Below are 19,926 nucleotides of genomic sequence, written 5' to 3'. Positions count from 1 at the left end.
GGCGAATTAACCTAGATATTATCCACATAATCACAATATCAACAATTAATAAAAGTTTTTAATTTTTTATTCAAAATATGTTTACTTATCTCCAACTAAAAAAACAAAAATATATTTTTTTGGTACAAAATCCTAGACAAAAAAAATATTTGGAAAATCTTATCAAAGATTAGCATAGTTGAGAGGTGTGGGTGCCACAAAATATTAAAATATTAAATATGATGATAATATAAAAATTTGAAACATAAAATGTTCTTTAAGTACTAATATGGTTTCAGATTAAATACCGACACAGTAATGTTTCAGATACCAATAGACTTCCGTTGGGTGCCTTTAACAGTTGGACAAATCAAAATAGCGGCCAATCTGCGATATGATAACTTAGCATAGCGCACAATGCAAAATAACAAAACATATCCAAGCTTTAAGAAAGTTTGCCAACTTGTTGTTAATAGCATGACATGTGGGTTACTGCCACCATATGTTCTATCTTAATGTGAAAATGAGTACCAAAAAATATACCCGAACTATATTTAAATTTTTCGATTGGTTGTAAAACGGCCTGTAGCTCACTAAACCTTAACGACAAGCATCAATCTAACCATCTTCACGCGGGAATCCTTTGATAGACCAATGAAAAGCTCTATTTCTTTCGGGTCCTCAATCAGTCGGTTGCCACATCAGGTGCTCATTTTCATCAAAGGATTCTAGCTCCCTAACATGTTGCAGTACCACGGCACGTTGATCAGGGTCACCGAATTCATTCTCAAGAACACGAGTCAACGTTTCTAAATGCGTGTTCACCAATTCAAAAAAACTGTAAATCATCTCCACTAACTTTGGGATATCAGAATTAGTATCAGATACCTTGCATTTTCTTGAATTGTTGCCCATTCGTTTAGTCGCATTGGATGAGTTCACAGTGCGATACACCGTCATATTGCAAGACGTCGGGGGCTCCTCGTCGTTACCGACGAAACCAATACCTTGATTTCATTTAGCGGTCAGGACATAACAATCCTGAGTGTGTCCTTGCTCCTCTATTCGAATGTCATTTGCATCCTTAAAAGGGTTCACTCCACGGTCCCCAGTGGCACGATCCTTCCAAAAAATCTCTCTCCAGGCTGTAAAGAAGGGCAAAGACTTATAATGGATTCATTTTGCAGTGGGGTCCATCTAGAACCATGATAGAATTTAAAACAAAACAAATTTTAAAAACAATTCGTACATGTTGAACTATTGAAACCTAGGCGAAAGAATATATATCTTCACGTAATCATCCCACGCATTATCGTCCTCAATTGTGACCATATTTTGGCTTTCATCCCAAGCCAACCCATTTTTTGTCATCATAGTGCTAAGTGTGGAGTTCCAGACATGCAATTTAGAGGTGATATATGGTTCGGCCTTAATATCACATTGTGAGAAATTCCTAGCTGTATGTGCCTCTAATTAGGCTATATAACCATTCCTCCATTATGGCATTTTCGACCACTGGCGACTAGAGACTTCAGACCAGATACAAGCATTCATCTTCCTTTATCATCCACGTTCGTCGACTGAAAGGCCTTTCTTTGTTCCCTCTCCTACGACGGTGCCTGCTGCTCCCCTCATCTGGTCCCAGCTCCATCTTCACTAGGAGACAGGTTAAAAAAGTATATTGAGCCTACACTAAAGTTAAGCGGTAAGATTAAATGGAACTACAAATGAATATTTGTCGAGAATATAATTTTCGGACATAATGACAAAAAGAGACAGTTAATGACACATAAGAAACCTCGTTACCAAACTGGAACATGTGGAACCAAATAAATAGGAGGTACGAGAGTATTTTTGAGACATGAGAGAAACATTAACATTCATTGAAAAGCACAAAATCACTGTCATTAGCTCAACCTAAGAAAGATCTCTTATCAAGTAATAGATTGGTATCATACAAACACAACAATGAACTCACGACATACAAGTCCACACATGCATTAGTATGTGGTTGACATTAACTTAGGAGAAATGCAAATGTGTGAAAAAGATCCTAATAACATCACGATCGATTAATCCACTCGTTGTACATCGATGTGGCAAGCCATCCCTTCAAGTAGGCCATGCGGTATTACTGTCAATCGTTAAGATAAATTCAGACTCCGCATCTGCCCCACTCTCAGCATGATTTGGTAATTCACTTTCTAAAGGGTCATTAGGCATTTCATTTCGTAAAATAAATTGTATAGCAGGCAACAAGCCAAAATTATCCTATTCTGCACCTTGATAAGGTAGAACGACTGACTTTGTAAAATACCCCATCGAACTTTAAGTAAACCAAAAGTTCTCTCAAAGACATTAAACGCAGAGGAGTTTCAAATTGAAAAGCTCTTCCCTGTTCTTAAGTCTTCCCGAGCCACGATCCCATTCACGTAAGTGATACCGAACACCTCTATAGGTAGTAAAAGATCCTTCCACATTCGCGTACCCATTATCGCCTAAGTAATAATTGCCTATGCCAAGTTTCATGATTTAATACAATGTCATTTTTTCGAGAAACAATTCAAAACAAGCATTTTTATTGTTATGCAAAAATGACACCATGGAAGAATAAACAATCAACATTGACCAATGGCATTTTAGTCTGACTAATGTCATACCTATAGGAACTCTTGTTCCAATCGGTTTGTGGACGTCATCACGTAAAACACGGCTATCCGCTGCACTACCTTCCCAACTGATAAGGACGTACATAAATTGAATAATGGGATTGCAGACCTCAAGCACGTTGGCGGCTACTTGACCTTTGCGTGTGCGGTAGCGTCCTTTTTCATGCTCTGTAACTCTAATGTCAATGAACGTTCCATCCGAAGCACCGAGGTAACCCTTTCGTATTCTTTCCAATAATACATATAAGAGCAAGTGAATCTTCATTGTTTGGGGCAAAGCATCATAGTTAGACATATATTCAAATAAAATATAAAACGCATTAAAAGTTGTATCTTAAACCATCGTCATCGGGGGTCTATACAGTCTTTTGTAATTAGCAAGGGCCAAACGAGGAAAACATTGTACAACTCAATTACTGCATTCAACACTCGGAGAAAATGTTTGCTAATCGTGCACCCAGACCGTATGAAGTCGTGCTTCACCACACAATTCTTTTTGTGATGGCTACAACACTGAGAAGATCATGACTTGTTCAGGTACTGCTAGATGCTTTATGGACGAAACACCTCTGGATTGTTCAAGTAGATAACAAAGGCGTCCAAAGGAATTACGGTCCATATGTAGGTTACATAAGCAGGACTCATCAGAAACAAAGACCAGCCTATGAAGGTATCTAACTTGGTCGGATATTCTAGTATTCATTGTGTAACACGAAAACGAGTTGGACGGTGATTACTTTTATTTGACTTGTTGTAATTTATAACATAAGTAAATAGTGCGAGTGCGAGTGCAACCGCAATCTCGTCCATAATTTATTGTAGAACTATCAATGCCAATATAACTCTTTGCATTGACCCATCCTAAATAACACAAACACAAATGTTGAGTCTAAAATTTTGTGCAGAATCAAAAATCCAAGTTATAAGTTTGTTTGCTAGTTTAAGTTTAGCATTTTCTCCAAACATAACATCTATATGTGTACAATGAAATTTCAATGCATTCGTAAAAGGCAGCTACGTATGCTGTAACAATGTAATATTTAGAAGAGGGGTAGAATCTACACAACATTAGTAGACTGAAGGCAAATAATAACAGAAACGTCATCAGTGATATGACTTCGCCATAAATTAAAACCAGCATCACAACAAAATTGGGAAACAATATGCAAGAAAGTACAACAAGCCACACAATTAGCAGGACAGGGAAAAACTTAAAGCGGCATATTTGAAAGAAATATAGAGATGGGGCTTCCATACCCGAGCTTCAGATCTAGACGGCACTGACGCTTCCAATGAAGACAAACCTCATTGCAGAGCAGATCTGACAAAATAATGGAAATGCAAATGTGCGTGAGAAACTCTCAACTATTAGTAAAAAAAAATTACCGCTTAAAGTTTTTCTGCTATAGAAGTAGAGAAGGTAAAGGAAAAGTTTAGTTATGAACAAGAACAAAGTGAATAATCAGGGATGCAGACCCAAGTCTTTGTGTAGAGGGATTCACCTTAGAAGCAAATTTGGAAGTAATTCCTTGCACAAGTGCTATACTCCCTCTTTTAAAGAGAGGAAGAAGACGATGCCAGATCATAATGCTGAAGCACAACCGTCCCATTTAATTTTGATAGGTGTATAGGGACAAAGAGGAAATTTCACTATATGAAACTGAGGACATAATGACATAACCATCTAGGAAATGAGGAATCCTAACACTAGGGATGGCTGTGAAGGCTTGACAAGTGGGATGAATTTGCCTTAAGACAGTTCCGAGCTTCAGCTATTATTAACGAGCCTAGCCTTCTGTAAGTAAACAACGCATAATAAGGAGAAACCGTGATATCTGGGTTTTTCATGGCTTGTAAACATGGCCTTACAGTAACCCCATTCCCATAATTATCATTGTGGGCTACCTAATTATATTTGGAACGAGTAACTAAGCTTACTATCCTAATGAAGTAAATGCAGCTTATCTTATCCCCATCTATCTTGACCTCATGCATCCATTAATCTTACTAAGAAAAAGTAAGTAAAGCCTAAAAAGATTAGGTTAAGATCTAAAAGATGAAACTATTTGTAGTTTCAAAATTTACCAATAAACTATTTGTAATTTTAGAATTTGCTCCGATAAGTCTGAGCTATTGTCATCTCTAACTTAATTTATTAATTCTTGAGAAAAATTCTAGCCCAAATCGACTTTAGTTTAACTTGAATCAATTATATGATAATTACAATACAAATGCAATATACTTACTATGTGATTGGTGTAAAATTAAAAGAAAGTAACCAATCACATAACAAGTGTATCGCACTTATTTATGATTAATTTAATTCGATCGAATTTGATTTGGATAAAAAATTTCCTTCATTGTCCATATATATATATATATATTTTTGGCAAGTATACACCACCAATTAAGATCCACCAGCTGGCTAAGCCTAAGACTCAAATTTGGGCCCATATAACAATTAACAAGTCAATCAAATCCTACAGATAACCTAAACCCCAAATTAAAAGCAAGAGCGATTCTAAAACAATTCAAAAATTCTATGGATAAGATATGATCAACTGCATGTGTTGTTGGGCTTGAAACTCCCCATTACCCCCACCCACCCCCCAACCATGGCTGGTCTGACCAGCACTGTCAATCACCCCTGCAAATCCCAGCTCCCCAAACCCCTCAAACCCTTTGCTTTCAACCTCCACAGCTTTTCTTTCCGCATCCACCGTCCCACCACCACCCGTTGCCCCTCAATTTCCACTACATTCACCACAATCTCCGCCCGCTACGGCGGCGGTGGGGGCGGAGGTGGAGGGGGATTTCGGAAGTCCCAGCCTAGTGATGATGAAGCCCTTGACATCTCTTCCATCAGGTGAGTTGTAAATTGGTTTGATTGGGATAAAAGGTTTTTGTATTGTTGGTTATTAATTTTAGGGTTGTTGCTGTTTAAAATAGGTCGGATACTGTAAGGCTTATTGATGAGCAGCAAAAAATGGTGGGTACATGTGTATTTATATATGCGTAATGCTTATGTAGGAATGTTATGTTTGGTTGAGTATTATATTGTATTGTGATTTCTTTAGGTTGGAATTGTATCAAAAGCTCAGGCTTTTAAAATGGCTGAGGATGCTGAGCTTGACTTGGTATGCTCTCACTATCAGTTTTCTGAAATTTGTGCTTTATTTTGATTGTTTTCCCTTTTTGTCTCTAATTTGCTCTCTGCCTCCCTCATTGGAATTTCAAATTTTACTTTATTATTAACTCGATTTTTTCCCATGCTAAGTGGGTCTTATTTAGCTTGCGTGTGCTATATCTTTTGAATTTCCTAATTGTGATGATATCTCATTCACAAGTTTAAGGTTTGCTTATGACGTTTCACGTTGCATTATTGTCTTATGTTAGGTGATATTATCTCCAGATGCAGATCCTCCAGTTGTTAGAATTATGGATTACAAGTAAGCATCGCCTGGCACATTGTTTTGCTATGTTGCTACCGGTGATCTCAGTGAGCTTGATCACATAACTGGTTCTATTTAATCCTCGTATTTGCCTGCGAAATGCATTGCATAATGAAATGATTATTAATCTTTGATGCCAGCTGGTCCTAAAATTTGGGATTGTTATTGAATCAAGAGAAGATAGTGCTTTCCTGTTCATCTCAGGATCACATATTCCCTATCCATTTGTCACCAGTTTCTCAGCTGATTATAGTTGGAAGTTTCCTTATGTATTGTGGTCATGACTTGTGCAGTAAATATAGATATGAGCAGCAGAAGAAGAAGAGAGATCAACAGAAGAAAAGTGCTGGTGAACACTTCTTCTTGAAGGTTTCTGTTTGTGTATATTCCTTCAGAAAATTATGCAACTAAAATGATCACCTGAATTGCAGCTAGCCGCATGGATCTGAAGGAACTGAAGATGGGGTAAGTCGTCTTGCTAGACTGATTTGTCCTTTAGTTCTGTCATAGTCTCCATGTCTGTGATATTATCTTTGTTTCTTGGGGTGGGTGCTGCTGAGGGGATAGGAAGCATTGTGGAAATGAAATATGGCATTTCAACGATCCATCTTAGCTTAGTCTCATGTCAAACTTTAGTCCTTGATTTGTGTGTGTTATCAATAGTTTTAATCAATCCTAATTGGTCAGAGCCCCAATCGTTTTCTATGTAAATTTCGTATATTAGTATTCATCAATTTTTAATTTGGATCTCCTCTTTTTTTAATATTTTTTTCATTACACTTTTATACTAATCCAGGTTGGAACGTGATAGATCTAAGCTGTTTTCAACTGCCATTATGTATTTCAACGTAAACAAACATAGCTTCCGTCCAGCAATTGTTCTACCCTTTTCCACTGGAATTGAAATAACTTTGAAGTAAATAAACCTTTCTGGTTGGTTTAATCAGTCTCAGTTGGCAGTCAAGAAGAGTTCTGTAACTAAATCTTAATGGAGGAAAATAGTGAAAATGTTTATCTTGTTAGATGTGATTAAGAGTTCTTATATATGAAGATTCAGTATTCCACCTGCTCTTTAGGTGTTGAATATTTAGCTAAATAATCAGCAACATGATTAGTGTAAGAACTTCTATGAAATCTTGCCGTTTGTTTCACAATCTGGTATAAGTAAATCTTTAAACCACACACATGGTGGGCATTGTACTACCACAACTCAAGAGACATCAAAGAACATTCTTCCTGGTTATGTATGTCTCAGACTGAGGAGCAAGATTTGTAATTATCCAATACGACTATAATACAACTTCTCTTTTAACTTGGTGCTTCAACATTCCGTATTCTTCATTCCTCTCTGTCTCTCTCTCTCAGCCTCGTCAGTATAAGATCCATTTTCCTTATCTTCCTGATATCTTTATCATCTTGTGGCAGTTACAATATTGATGTCCATGACTATTCTGTGCGTTTGAAAGCAGCTCAGAAATTTTTGAAAGATGGTGATAAGGTTGCTCGATGTTCTTTTGCTATCAAAGGCAACCTTGAATATGGTATAAGCATTTCTTGTTCACCGGTAATGACATTCTGATATTCCTGCAGGTAAAGGTTATAGTTAACTTGAAAGGGCGTGAAAATGAGTTTAGAAATAATGCCATTGAGCTTATCAGACGGTTTCAGAATGATATTGGAGAGGTAAATTAAGCAATTATTCTTGAATTCTTTGAAATGAATATTGAACATGATATTTCGTTTACCATTATGACTGTACTTTCTTACATGGTGAATTCTCATCATTTTGACTTGATTTTGAAGTAACCTGCATCCGGAATTTAAACAAGAACATTTTGGTGTCATTTACGTGCATTATCCCTTGTTGATCTACTTTCCCAATTTGCATATCAAGACGAGGCTCTATCATTGCATTTTATTTGTACAACAATTGGATGACGGGATATGCAAAGCCTTTGGGGTTATCTGCTTTCTATTTCGATTTTGCAATATTTTGAAGTGGATCATGCAAAATCCTTACTTTATCCAAACTGAAAGCTGAAGTCAATTCGTTAATAATAAAGTTCAGCTTCATTGCAATGTCAGAGGAACTCATTTCATTGTTTCATGAAAGGTGCTTGATTTTATGGGTTTCAGATTCCCAGAGTTGATGAGCATTGTCCTTGTGTATGGTACATTTATGGTGCTCTGCCTAACATATCATTCTTTAATACTTCACTTCATACACTGCTTCTGGCTTTATCTGTAAAGTTTTAGGAAAAACTACAAGAGCTTCCGTCTCTCACTTGTTCGTCTTTCCAATTCTCTGACTGCTTATTTTCTTTTTAATGACCACAGCTAGCAACAGAAGAAAATAAAAATTTCAGAGACAGGAATATTTTTATAGTACTGGTACCGAACAAAGCTGTTGCACAGAAGTCCCAAGAGCCACCAAAGAAAAAGGATAATTCTGTGGAGAATGAAGTTTCAGCTAGCGTTTGAACGCACTCGAAAGGCAATTTTGTTCTCCTTATGAACTCAGATTGAGCAAATAGTGTTCTTTTTAGTCTTTTTACTGTGTCCCCAAGATCTTACAGGATCCTATGCTCTTGTATAGAGATTTAGCGCAGAAATTGTACAAGAATATGTGTCTAACTCATAAATGTGAAAGAACAAGGCATTCTAGTTTCTTAGTATTGCAGCAGGACCACTACTTGAAGCTGACTTTTCTGCCCGACAATACGTTTCGCTCAACTGTCGAATAAAAAATCAAAAACAAGAAGGTATAAGTTGAGATATGAGGTTTCGTTATCGTTGTTCATCACCGTTTCTGGTCACCTGCACGATATTATCTCCTGCGTCCGGTGGCACGTCAGATCACATTCCTAGAGACATTTCATGGTAATTTGTGGGTTAGCTATGGTTTTTGTAGAGTCAAATCCAGTGCCTTCTCTTAAGTTATACAGTAGTTGCAGAGTGTAGAATATTTTCCAGAGAAGATGTTGAGTGAGCACCAGATAAAAACATTGAACTGCACACTAACTTCAGCTTCTATATGCTGTTGAGCACCAGAGTTCGTAAAGTTCTTAAATGTTAATTTTAAAAGTAATTTCTTGAAATGTCTAATAAAATAAGAATATATAACTTATAACACGTTAGTAATGATGAATTTGCTCAATTTGAAAAATTATTAAGATTTTAAAAATAAATCAGGAAGTTCATCAAAACGCTCTCTTCGATCATTTTCTTCCTTTTTTTATTGATAAAATTATTTTTATACATCTTTACATGCTAATACATATGAAAATATATATATTGGTTCGCCAAAAAATATTCATTTAACTTATAATAAGTTAGTAATACTTCAATCGAAAGTAAATATGAAATTTTTTTTTCTTGATAATATCAACAAATTCGATTAATTTTGACTTAGAGAAGTATTTATTTGTTAGACAGAAATAAATAACCAAAGGTACTGAAAATTTTCAAACAACGGGAAATTTATGAGTAATTACACCAAATTTTAAGTGAGAACGGTATAATTATCCCTAAAGTAAAATTCCTGAATTTGCTCAATCATTATATTTTTAAATTGCAAGGTAAAAATAAGTTGAATTAATAATATGTAATTTGAGTTTTGTAGCCCACCAACCCATCACCATAAAACAAATCCGAAAAACAATTAATATGTTTCATTTTTATGGAATAAAGTCCACGTGTATGAAATTAACTACATTACGTTGAGTTACTTTCAGGATTATGGCAAAGATTATATGTAATGAATTCTTGTTTGAAACTCCTAGTAATCATTTCTTGAAAAGGGCAACATATGCAATTTAGTTGATCATTACTCATTAATATCTGAAAAGGGCAGTCATTAATTCAAATAAGGGTTAATTACATTTTCATCGCCTCTAAAAATATAAAATTATATTTTTCCCTCAAAAAATTCTAAAATTACACTTACACTCCCTCCGAGAAATTCATTATTTACATTTAACCCCCTTGCATTGGGATTTTGATGAAAAATGCTGACGTCAGCAAAAAAAAAATTTACGTTTTACCCATTATTTAATATTCTCATGCAATAATCTTTACTTGTGAGTGAAAAAACGTAATGAAGTTAACCTCACTTCATATATATATATAGATATTTACATATTATATTTATTCCTTTATAAGTACAAAAATATACTTGAGAATGTTAAATGAAGGACAAAATTAAAAATTGATGAAATTTTTTTTGCTAATGTAAACATTTTTTGTCCAAACCCTAAAAAACGGATTAGGTGTAAACGAAAAATTTTCAAAAAGGGTGTAAGTCGTTTCGCATTTTTAAAGGGATAAGTATAATTAACCCTTCAAATAATTCATGAATCTTAATCTCTGCAGTTAGCTGTCTTTGGGAAGGGGGAGAGAGAGAGGGGGAGAGAAGCCTAACTTGAAGGTGGTTGGAACAGAAGAAGCTTAACTTGAAGGCAATGGAGACTCTGCAACCAACACCAATCGCCCATACGCACCCATTAAAAAAATAAACAAGTCAGTCATACAAAAGTCTACCAAAGCTTAGCTTTAAGATCCAATAAAAGGAACACCCTTACCGCATTTCCATTACTACACCTCTACATCATCAAATCCTAGCTCACCGCCACGTACCACCACCACTGCCGCCACCCTGCACCACCAATGGAAGCCAGCGCCGGACTCGTTGCTGGTTCTCACAACCGGAATGAACTGGTTGTCATCCACGGACACGAAGAGGTGAGAATCATGCATGCATGCATGCAAACAAGAATAAGTTGTAAATGCAAATCTTGGAAATGTACAATTCTGAGCTTTTCTTGTTTGTGCTGATCTTTGCAGCCTAAGCCTTTGAAAAATCTGACTGGTCAAGTATGTGAAATATGTGGGGATGAGATTGGCCTCACAGTCGATGGAGAACTATTCGTGGCCTGCAACGAATGTGGTTTCCCTGTGTGCCGGCCATGCTATGAGTACGAACGAAGAGAAGGAAACCAACAATGTCCCCAGTGCAAAACCAGATACAAACGCCTTAAAGGTAACTTACTGTTATTACATGCATGAACTAGATGGCAGTCTAGAAATGTAACTACACGATGTTTTTTATAAGTACAAGAACTAATTACAACCAATTCGTTGTGAATTAGTATAATCACTGACTATACCTATCCCCCTTTGGAAATTACTAAATCTAACTTCCAAATGTATAGCATTTACACATCACCTCGTTTAACTGAACAGATGCTAAAGTTCAGATATTTAATGGGATGTTTGGATGTGTTTTTTATTAAGATATAGGAACGCAATTATTCTAGACCGAATCACAAAGGCAACAGAATTACCTTTTCGTTCTTGCATGCAAGGTTGCAAGTTCTTGTAATCTTTCCTTATCACCTTTTTCTTTGTAATTCAAGGAAGCCCCAGGGTTGAGGGAGACGATGATGAGGAAGACATCGATGACATCGAGCATGAATTCAACATCAATGAGCAAAAAAGCAACACAACTATTGCTGAAGCCATGCTTCATGGGAAGATGAGTTATGGAAGAGGTCCAGAAGATGATACTGCCCAATACCCACCTGTTATAGCGGGTGGCCGCTCCCGTCCTGTAAGAACATTTAAGATAACCTTATCATATCATATATCGTATACCTAGTTTATACTTGCTCTTACAGCTTTTGTCGGTTTGATAAATACAGGTTAGCGGAGAACTCCCGATTTCTTATGGAGAGCAAATGATGGGATCATCTTTGCATAAGCGTGTGCATCCATATCCAGCTCCCGATGACACTGGTAAAGTGTTTGCAGACCCATCTAGAAGTGTATATGTATAGAGAAAAACTTCATAAGAGTATATTCTGTATGTCATATACATACATATATATATATATCTTTATACGTGCATTATGAAGAGCATGGATGCATATTTATGTGATGGGAGTACATAATACGATGCAGGAAGTACAAGATGGGATGACAAGACAGAGATGGGATGGAAAGAAAGGATGGATGACTGGAAAATGCAGCAAGGAAATCTGGGGCATGAACCTGATGATTCAGCTGATCCTGACGTGGCCATGTATTTACTTTAACCTTTACTTCATTTCCGAACTTTTAGTAACTACTATTCAAATGGTTGTTTATGAACACGATGCACGGACATGGTTTTGAACTTTGAATTTTATCTATTGTTTGGAGAAGCAACAAAACAGAAAGTTATCATAAGATCCAAAAACAAAAACAAAGCATAATCCGGATGCATAAAGCTTCTGGAGTCTTTTACTCATAAATGATAGTTCAATTTCTAGTTTCTTAACAAGAAACTCAATAAGTTTGCATAGAAAAGTTGCACCATCTTAAGCATTTTATGCCCCAATTCCATACAAGGGCCTTCCTGAATATATATCATCCTAACAAATTTCTCCGCACCTCTCTTTTTACTAAATCATTCCTCATGTTTCAAGAGAGACTTGTCAATATCCAACCCCTCATTCTATTTCTTTCATAGAATCGATAATTCACTAACAAAGTTCTCCAATGAGTTAATCAACTAATAGAATATCATAATTAGTTAATTTCACCAACTCATAATGTGATGAAATTTAGTCTGAGAAGCTATATATGTGAAACGCAGTGTTGATGAAGCAAGACAACCACTGTCAAGAAAAGTACCAATTGCATCAAGCAAAATCAATCCTTACCGAATGGTGATCGTCACACGGCTTGTGGTGCTGGCCTTCTTCCTACGTTATCGAATCTTGAACCCAGTGCACGATGCCCTTGGCCTCTGGCTGACTTCTGTTATATGTGAAATTTGGTTTGCCTTCTCATGGATCCTTGATCAGTTTCCTAAATGGTTCCCCATTGACCGTGAGACTTATCTTGATCGCCTTTCCCTCAGGTGAACATCACAAAAAAAGAATTCTCCAAATGATAGTCTTAGATCCTAAAGCATATAGCCTCATCAATACATTAAAAGAATAAAAAGAATTGATTCTTTTGACTGGTTCAATCCTGGCTTACAACATAATTTCATTTGCAAGGGTTATACGCAAAAAATATAGTATTCCAAGGATCACTAGTAAAATTGACCCAATTACAAGTACAAGTTCGTATAGAAGTTTTGTAGGCAACTATTCGAGGAGACTTAAGCTATCTATACAGTGCTAATAAGAAGTGAGGAAAGCATTCTCTTCTGTTTTGTGGGAATCTGCGGCAGGCAGAGAAACATAAGTTATTGATATCTCCTAGAAACATAGAATTGAACAAGATTTTGATGCAGGTACGAGAGGGAAGGGGAACCTAACATGCTAACGCCAGTCGATATATTTGTTAGTACAGTGGACCCAATGAAGGAACCACCTCTTGTTACAGCAAATACAGTTCTCTCAATATTGGCAATGGACTACCCTGTTGATAAAATCTCATGCTACATATCTGATGATGGTGCTTCAATGTGTACCTTTGAGGCGCTATCAGAAACAGCAGAATTTGCTCGGAAATGGGTTCCTTTCTGTAAGAAATTTTCTATAGAGCCACGAGCCCCTGAGATGTACTTCTTTGAAAAGGTTGACTATTTGAAGGACAAAGTACAGCCAACTTTTGTCAAGGAGAGAAGAGCAATGAAGGTATTTTCTGACACTCATATGATTAGATTAACTTGAGAAACATACACTTACTGGTATGTGTGACAGAGAGAATACGAGGAGTTCAAGGTCAGGATAAATGCAATGGTTGCAAAAGCCGCAAAAATTCCTCCTGGAGGGTGGATCATGCAGGATGGGACACCATGGCCTGGAAACAACACCAAGGATCATCCTGGTATGATTCAAGTTTTTCTAGGTCACAGTGGAGGCCTTGATGTCAAAGGACACGAACTTCCTCGTCTTGTTTACGTTTCGCGTGAGAAGAGGCCCGGTTTCCAGCATCACAAAAAAGCTGGTGCTATGAATGCCCTGGTAAATATCAAATAAGCTTCTATCAGCTGCTTATTTTCCAGAACCTGCAGTTTTTAGCTTCCCTTTCCGTTCTTCAGAGAACGTTGTGATTTATGCATCCAACACAGAGGTTAGACTCTATAATCAATATCATGTTGTGAATGTAACCAAATTTTCAGGTACGTGTTTCTGGTGTTCTTACCAATGCTCCATTCATGCTGAACTTGGACTGTGATCATTACATAAACAACAGTAAGGCCGTAAGAGAGGCAATGTGTTTCTTAATGGATCCCCAAGTTGGAAAGAAAGTGTGCTATGTACAGTTCCCTCAGAGATTTGACGGAATAGACAGACATGACAGATATGCAAACAGAAACACAGTCTTCTTCGATGTAAGTCCCTGCAAAAGATGGTACAAGAGACCATGCATATATCAAACAATATACGTAATAAATAAGTAAGACAAATTGCTTATATCTTTTATAAAGGATACTAACTGTTTTTCGTGTACTGTCTTCCCCTCTCTTATGCAGATCAACATGAAAGGTCTAGACGGGATTCAAGGTCCAGTCTATGTTGGGACAGGATGTGTATTTAGAAGACAAGCTTTGTATGGCTATGAACCTCCCAAGGGTCCTAAACGTCCAAAAATGGTAAGCTGTGATTGCTGCCCATGCTTTGGACGCCGCAAAAAGCTTCCAATATACTCTAAACAAGATGCAAATGGCGGAGCACACATACAAGGTTCTAGACAGTTATGGCTTAATACAGCATTAAGATTGTTAATTTTTCATTACCAAGTGAATTTGCATCTCTGTGAACAGGACTGGATGATGACAAGGAGCTATTAAAGTCTCAGATGAACTTTGAAAAGAAATTTGGACAATCACCAATATTCGTTACTTCAACTTTGATGGTTGAAGGTGGTGTTCCACCTTCCTCAAGCCCTGCGGCTTTGCTTAAAGAGGCCATTCATGTCATAAGCTGTGGTTATGAAGACAAGACAGAATGGGGCACGGAGGTACTATTGATGTCTACATAACTGCTTCATCAAAATTATCTCAGTATTAATGTTGCTATTATTTCTATACCTCACACCATAATCTATCTACTCATAAATGTGCAGCTGGGTTGGATTTACGGCTCTATTACAGAAGATATCTTAACAGGTTTCAAGATGCATTGCCGTGGGTGGAGGTCTATTTACTGTATGCCTAAACGGGCTGCATTTAAGGGATCTGCTCCAATTAACCTGTCCGATCGTCTCAATCAAGTGTTGCGTTGGGCCCTTGGTTCTGTTGAAATCGTTTTCAGTCGCCACAGCCCTGTTTGGTATGGTTACAGAGAAGGAAAATTGAAGTGGCTTGAACGATTTGCATATGTTAATACAACTGTTTATCCCTTCACCTCCCTCCCTCTTCTTGCCTACTGTACCCTTCCTGCCATTTGCTTGCTTACCGGGAAGTTCATAATGCCAGAGGTAAGAGAATAGTGCCTATTTCCTTCAGTTAAGCCAGCTGGTTGCATTTCTTGTCCCTGATGGAAACAACATTACACTAATTTTTCTCAATGTATATCAGTCAAATAGGCATCCCAATATCATTTCAAAGTGAACTAAAAAGTCATTGCTTCTGCTTCATTCAGATAAGCACCTTTGCAAGTCTCTTCTTCATTGCTCTCTTCCTCTCCATATTTGCAACGGGTATTCTAGAGCTAAGGTGGAGTGGAGTTAGCATCGAGGAATGGTGGAGAAACGAGCAATTTTGGGTGATTGGTGGTGTCTCTGCTCACCTGTTTGCAGTTATTCAAGGTCTTTTGAAAATTCTAGCTGGTATAGACACAAATTTTACAGTCACATCCAAGGCATCCGATGATGAGGACTTTGGGGAGCTATATGCTTTCAAGTGGACAACACTCCTAATCCCTCCAACAACCATTTTGATAATAAACTTGGTTGGTGTTGTGGCTGGAATATCTGATGCCATAAATAATGGGTACCAATCATGGGGTCCCCTATTTGGGAAGCTCTTCTTTGCCTTTTGGGTGATTGTACATCTCTACCCATTCCTTAAAGGTCTCATGGGCAGACAGAATAGGACCCCAACTATAGTTGTCATATGGTCAGTGCTTCTAGCTTCCATCTTCTCTTTGCTTTGGGTTCGAATTGACCCCTTCGTACTAAAAACTAAGGGACCTGACACCAAGCAATGTGGGATTAATTGCTGATATATTGCTTGCCGTTCCTTTTGAAAGCCACAGACTATAGGTTCAGTGTCTACATTTTGGTATTTTCAGACCGGATGTGTTATCTACAAAGAAAAAAAAAAGAGCATAGGGGTAAAATTTCTGTTTAGCATTTAAATTGTAATCAATTTTGTACATGACTAAAACAAAGTACAAGTAAAGATACATTTTGCAGATTGTTGGTTGTAAATCCATGATGTTTGAATCCTACAGGTATCGCAAAGTCTTTTCTCTGTGTTTCTTATGTATATCTATTTCTTATCTGGCTCATATAGTCTGGTTGAAAAAATGCAACCAGCACAGCAAAAACTATAATCAGCAAAGATGGGAAGTTCCAGCATGCTTAACAAAAATTACCCCAAAACAAAAACCACAACCAAAAATAGCTTGAACGGATGGAGTACTGATAAAGTGGGATTACAACTAATTTACACACAACTCATGGTTAAAATTTGTATGCTAAGAAAGGCCCCACATTCTTCTATCAGAAACTTGCACCAAAATTCGTAGCACCCAGAAAGGTTGGTTCGACATCAGAAGGTCAAAATTGCACTAACAGAGGCAAGGCGATAATTGCAGCTGGGGTACGTACCTCATGAGAACTCCATGTCAACTATTGCTGCAACAAAGCCTTCTTAATCAACAGGAAGACATTAAATTAATACCTGGTGACTTAAATCCAGAAGCCCTGCAAATTCTTGGAAGGAAAAGAATGAAACAATATCAACAATTCAGAAGAAAAGAGGAACTCATGACTAACCAAGTCTAATTAAGGTGAAACCATTTTCAGTTGTTCAAAAGAAAGGAAGATTAATAGTATGTTCATAAGGATTACATTTTTGCAACATTAAAAGAAGCCATGAGTTGCCAGGCTACATAAAGCAGAACGATGTATAGACAAAAGAAAATTTCGAGGTAAAATACTGGAGAGTGGAGTTTGGTTTAGTACAGTTTGTTTATATTGATATTAACAGGTTTTCTCCAATAGAAGCAGCACGGAAAAGGTGGATAAATGATGATCGACTTTTGACATATATGTTATGGAACAAGTTTCTTTTACCAATAGTCTCCACAAGAACATGCTCCATGTTCAAAATGATGAAACCTGTTAGCATCCCTCACAATTATTACTCTCTGAGTAATCCTAGAAACAAATTTAGTAAAATTATGGCAGTCTAAACAGACTCTAAGATTCTTGATAATCCTAATTTCGTCTCCTGCTCCAGACATTATAAGTCCAAAAGCAATGGCCAGTTTCTCACTATGAACTTTCACCATTAGCTCCTTCTCTTCTTCCTCTACATCATGCAGTGCTGTCACGGTTTCTGCGAGATATCCAGCATCTTTCATCTTTTCCATTAACTTTTCAAGCATTGTATAGATAGCTTCGGATTGGGGATGGGACTGGTCACCGGATGTAAAGACATGTGGGTGTCCCTTAACCTCAATTAAAGTGCAGCCAGGGGTCTTTGAAAGATTTTTTCTCTTGACCACTTGACGCAGCAAAGCAGCCTGGGAGTAATTGTGGTTTCTCGAGTATATATTGGAGAGTAGAACATGATATCCTACATTTTCAGGGTCCAAGTCAAATAATTGATCAGATGCCAAGCGAGCTAAGTTGGCATCCTTGTGAATCATACAAGCGCCTAGTAAGGCACCCCACTCAGCAGGACCAGGTTCAATAGGCATCTTATTTATAAATTCCACGGCATCTCGTAATTTTCCAGCTCGACCAAGGATGTCAACCATGCAGGCATAGTGCTCAGAGTTGGGCTCAAATCCATGATCGTAAACTATAGAGTGGAAAATTCTTTCACCTTCTTCCACCAGGCCAGCATGACTGCAAGCATACAAAACGGATAGGAAAGTAACTCCGGTTGGGGGAATCCCAGAAAGCAGCATTTGGTCATACAGCATTAGCGCTTCTTTCCCATGTCCATGAAGACCATAACCAGCAATCATGGCATTCCAAGTCACAACATTCTTTTCACCCATCATATCAAATAAACTCCTCGCCGCCTCAATACTCCCACATTTCATGTACATGTCAATCAAAGCAGTTGATACATAGATGTTGGACTCAATACCCTCCAATTTAATCAAATCATGGACCCATTTTCCCAGACCTAAAGCACCAAGTTGAGCGCATGCTGATAGAATACTGGTAACTGTGACAGGATTTGGACGAACATCAAGCTTCTGCATTTCATGAAAAAGCGATATTGCCATTTCCGTCTGACCATTTTGGGCATAACCTGATATCATGGCATTCCATGATGCCAAAGTTTTCTCTGGTGATTCATCAAACAGCTTCCTAGCAAGTTCTAACTCATTAAGTCGACTATAAACTGTTGTCATTGCAGTTGAGACAGAAGAATTAGAAAGGAAACTGGACTTTACACAAAAACCATGGATTGAACGAGTAAGGTCCAAATGACCAAATGGATAGAATACAGGGATTAAACCAACTATAGTACTAGAGCGAACTTTGCACCCTGATAACAGCAATTCTTGGAACAGCTGAAGTGACCACTCAGCTTCATTATTACAAGAATAACCAGAAATCATTGCATTATATGCAACCAAATCCGGCTTGCCAATTAACCCAAACAACAATCGAGCAGTCAAAATGTTCCCACATTTAGAATACAAAGAGACCAAACAAGTAAGCACGTGATCATGGAAATGACAACCAACCTTCATAGCCAATGCCTGAACCATCATCCCGGCTCTCAACTCCTGCAATTCAGCTACAGCAGAAAGCACCACAGCCAATGTAGTCGAATCAAACCGTCCCGTCCTCTCAACCATATCATGGAACACCTTAATTGATTCATCAAAGCAACAATTTTTCACCAACCCAGAAAGGATCGTGTTCCAAAGAACCGTATCCGGCTCTGATATTCCATCAAACACCTTATATGCATGTCTAATCCTTGAAAAACTCATATACATGTCCACTAAGGCCGAGCCCACAAACACATCCGCCCCGAACCCAGAAACAATCGCGCGCCCATGAAGCAAGACCCCCACTTTCTCTGACCCAGATGAAGGCAAACCCGAGAAAGCTGCAATAACAAACGAATAAGTAAAATTATCAGGTTTGAAGCCCGTCTTACTGAGTAAACTGTTGTAGACACTCAGAGATTCAAAGGGGCTGTTCCTAAGGCCTTTAATGAGGACATTATAGAGGAAAAGATCAGGCGAGGCGACGCTGGCAAAGAGTAGCTTAGCTCGAGCAGTGGCTTTGAGGTCCAGAAGTCTTTGAATGAGCTTTGTGATGATTATGTTATCGTTCACAAGATTGCTGTGGATGATGTAGGCATGGATTTGATTGAGGTGTGGGAGTGTTACGGCCTTCTTGATCAAGCTTAAGAAGAAGTTGGTGTCCCTTGTCGTTATGCCAACCATTGAAGCTGTGAGGCTTCTTCACAAAGTTGGTGCGCTTTTAAAAAGCTATTCCATGTACATAATTTCCGCGGCAAAATTTCATTCTTGTTTTTCATACTTATTGCTGATTTAAACAAATTCTGGATAATTTACATTATTTAATATAATTTTCTTTTTTGGAAAAAAAGTCGAAGTTTTACTCATAATCTAAAAAAAGCCAAATGAAAGTTCACAAAAGCAAAAGAAGGGAAGTAA

At 37.6% G+C, this 19,926-nt stretch overlaps 3 protein-coding genes and 1 long non-coding RNA gene across 4 annotated transcripts; 2 read left to right on the top strand and 2 right to left on the bottom strand.

Moving 5' to 3' along the window:
• LOC105162905 (translation initiation factor IF-3) lies at positions 5,161-8,803 on the top strand. Its single transcript, XM_011081081.2, has 9 exons — positions 5,161-5,514; positions 5,598-5,637; positions 5,726-5,785; positions 6,045-6,097; positions 6,394-6,449; positions 6,532-6,565; positions 7,526-7,598; positions 7,691-7,783; positions 8,438-8,803. The coding sequence occupies exons 1-9, from the start codon at positions 5,264-5,266 to the stop codon at positions 8,579-8,581; spliced, it is 804 nt and encodes a 267-aa protein (XP_011079383.1). The 5' UTR covers positions 5,161-5,263; the 3' UTR covers positions 8,582-8,803.
• On the bottom strand, positions 10,365-11,568 carry LOC105162903. The gene is made up of 3 exons (XR_002287103.1): positions 11,443-11,568; positions 10,681-10,813; positions 10,365-10,569 (listed from the first exon to the last, which is right to left on the bottom strand). It is a non-coding gene; the product is annotated as an uncharacterized LOC105162903 (long non-coding RNA).
• LOC105162904 (cellulose synthase A catalytic subunit 7 [UDP-forming]) lies at positions 10,700-16,499 on the top strand. The gene is made up of 13 exons (XM_011081078.2): positions 10,700-10,840; positions 10,943-11,138; positions 11,515-11,708; positions 11,800-11,893; positions 12,059-12,179; positions 12,735-13,001; positions 13,383-13,728; positions 13,795-14,058; positions 14,217-14,429; positions 14,571-14,781; positions 14,862-15,058; positions 15,164-15,517; positions 15,682-16,499. Exons 1-13 carry the CDS (start codon positions 10,766-10,768, stop codon positions 16,261-16,263), a joined length of 3,114 nt encoding a protein of 1,037 aa, XP_011079380.1. The 5' UTR covers positions 10,700-10,765; the 3' UTR covers positions 16,264-16,499.
• LOC105162902 (pentatricopeptide repeat-containing protein At4g30700) lies at positions 17,090-19,926 on the bottom strand. Its single transcript, XM_011081077.2, has one exon. The coding sequence runs from the start codon at positions 19,690-19,692 to the stop codon at positions 17,338-17,340; it is 2,355 nt and encodes a 784-aa protein (XP_011079379.1). The 5' UTR covers positions 19,693-19,926; the 3' UTR covers positions 17,090-17,337.

Source organism: Sesamum indicum, linkage group LG5 (genome assembly GCF_000512975.1).
Source record: "Sesamum indicum cultivar Zhongzhi No. 13 linkage group LG5, S_indicum_v1.0, whole genome shotgun sequence".
NCBI lineage: Eukaryota > Viridiplantae > Streptophyta > Magnoliopsida > Lamiales > Pedaliaceae > Sesamum > Sesamum indicum.
This window is presented reverse-complemented; position numbering and strand designations above follow the sequence as displayed.